We start from the raw sequence: 2,500 nt of genomic DNA on the forward strand, positions 1-2,500 counted from the left end.
CTACAGTAAACGGGTGTGTCTACAACCCCCGTTGTCTGTGTCTCTGTGCCGGAGGTCCCTGAACACGCCACTTGGGTGGCGCGTGGTAGTCGAAACTGCCACAAAGTGCTTAGAACCACACCACATTTAATGAAAGAATAAAACATCAAAGGGACACACTACACCTTTTCTGAAAACCCCCTCAACATGTTTGAGGGCTCAATGCATTGCATTTGCTTATTGGTATGATGTTTTGATTTTTTTTTTTTTTTACATTCTCACTGACACATGCAGAGTTAAAGTTCCAGGTGGGAGAAATGGTTTTTTGTTTTTTTTTTCTCAACAGGTCACCCTTAAGCTTGGTGCAAGGTGAAGGATGTGTTACAGCCACATTTCTAAAAATAAATACTTCCAATTTGCTTTTACAGCCTCGAGCCGCATGTGAAATATATGTTCCTATGTTGACACCTCTTCCGGTGCTGTTCAAAACCCCCATTACCCAAGAGTCCATAAAGCCGACGGCGGTTTGTTGCAGTTATTTGAAAATGCTGTCCAGGCCTGGACTCGTGAAGCTGCAGGTTATAGAGACGTGTGGAGATGGGAACGGGTTAAGCCTCCCTCTCCCTCAACAATCACTGGGCAGAACACGTCAGCACTATTCGTCGCCTCATTTTCATTCGACGTGCTCAGTGACTAATACTATTAAAGTTGCTGGCAACCCTAACCCTAACCCCCCCCCCCCCAAAAAAAAGAAAAACAACTAATAAATTTGTGTGATTCATTCATACTTGATTTCCCTTCTGGTCTACCATTATGTCCACAGCATAGTACTGCACATAATTGCAGTACTATGCTACTGGCTACTGGCTACTGACGCAAGTCAGTAGAAAAGTTAATTGTCAAAATGTTAAACGTTTAAACCAACGTGTTTCGAATGGAAGAGCCGTCATCACAGTTTGAGGGTTCTTGTTCATTAGTAAGGGATAATGTGTAGCCAGCAGCTCATTATTGCAAAATAACCCTCGACAGGGTGATCAGGGCCCTGAGGCGAAGCGGAGAGGTCTTGTATCACTCTGGAGAGGGTTACAGCAACGTAGCTCACTATTCGCCCTACAACAAAAGCTTTTCCCTCCATATGACAAACACTTTTAATGTTATTATTATTTAATGTTATTAACATGGAATTGGACATATCCAAATCATCATGTCTTCATGTCTTCAATTGTAGTTTCTATGTAGTGTAACAAGATGTTGTCAGTAGCTATTATTATCAGTGTTTATTACAATAACAGGATAAAACGGATATAAGCTTACAAAAATGCACAGGGATAACATTTCGATGGGGAATCATACATAAGGGGAATCATAAATACGTTTTTATATGTGTGAATTGTCGCAAACACAGCTCTCCGTGCGGTCGCGGAGAGCCGTGCCCCGTTCATATTCGCATTGAACTGCCAAATCCTATTTAACTATCAAAATTCTGAGTCGGGTTCAGCCCCAGAAACAATTAATAATAATCGGACGCACACTAAAGAAATCCCTTGTATGTTTAATGGACTGTCCGCCTGCCCGCGGCAAGCAAAGCGGAAGTGACGAGCGGGAGCAGAGCACCTGGAAGGTTTCTCCAGAGGTCCTCGAACATAGCATGGAAGAAAGTCAATGATGATAACTTAGTAATCATTATTATCTTCATATTTCATATCCTCCTGTAAATTTCAACGGCAAAAAAAAAGAAATACAAAATGTTATGTATTTATATATATAAATATATATACTGTATATATATAATTATATATTTATGGTGATGATGGTAATGAGCTCAATGCGTGTAATAATAAATGTGAATACAGGCAGGAAGGTAGAAGTAGTTGCCCATGGCAACGGTCATTATTAACAGACAGCGGTCATTAGTCAGATATAACTGTTGTCTGATTATTTGAACAATGAGAATTAAGTATTCCACAGAGCCGTGTAATAATCTATTGTAATGCTCAACAAACAACTCTGCTCCCAAAGGCACAACCCAACGAATTAGCACCTCAACTGTAAAAGTCATAATGGCATGAGCTAATCGGGGAATTGCACAGGATCCCACAACTCACAAACATCCATAATCTCATGTTTGCCTTGCAAAACACGCATCAAGTTTTCAACAACATAGGAAAATTGTGTCCTTGCAGCCCCCAGGAAAATCTCCGCCGCTGTGTGCCGTGACGGTTTCACCCTGTTATTGATGTGGCTTTACCCCCTCGCTCTCCGTTCACAGCGTGTCCTCAGGGCACCTTCAAGTCCTTCCAGGGGGCGGGACTGTGCCAGCAGTGTCCGCCCAACAGCCGCTCCACCGTCGAGGCCGCCACTCTCTGCGGCTGCCGTAACGGCTATTACCGCGGCGACATGGACAAGCCAGAGGACACTTGCACCAGTGAGTTGAATATTTTGTCTCTCTCTCTGTCTCTCTCTGACACGCACACATAAATAGGCGGCGGAAAAGGTTTAGGGAATCTGTCAGTGGTGTGAC

General features: G+C 43.0%; 1 protein-coding gene across 1 annotated transcript in view; it reads left to right on the forward strand.

Moving 5' to 3' along the window:
- The window catches only part of LOC307237291 (ephrin type-B receptor 1-like), a gene marked incomplete at both ends in the record, with an annotated part of 61,231 nt that overhangs the window by 28,810 nt on the left and 29,921 nt on the right, over positions 1-2,500 (forward strand). The window contains one exon of the mRNA XM_080010004.1: positions 2,249-2,404. Within this exon, the coding sequence (XP_079866130.1) occupies positions 2,249-2,404 (156 nt within the window). The remainder of the gene's footprint in view (positions 1-2,248; positions 2,405-2,500) is intronic.

Source organism: Zeus faber (genome assembly GCF_960531495.2).
Source record: "Zeus faber genome assembly, chromosome: 1".
In the NCBI taxonomy this organism is placed as follows: Eukaryota; Metazoa; Chordata; class Actinopteri; order Zeiformes; family Zeidae; genus Zeus; species Zeus faber.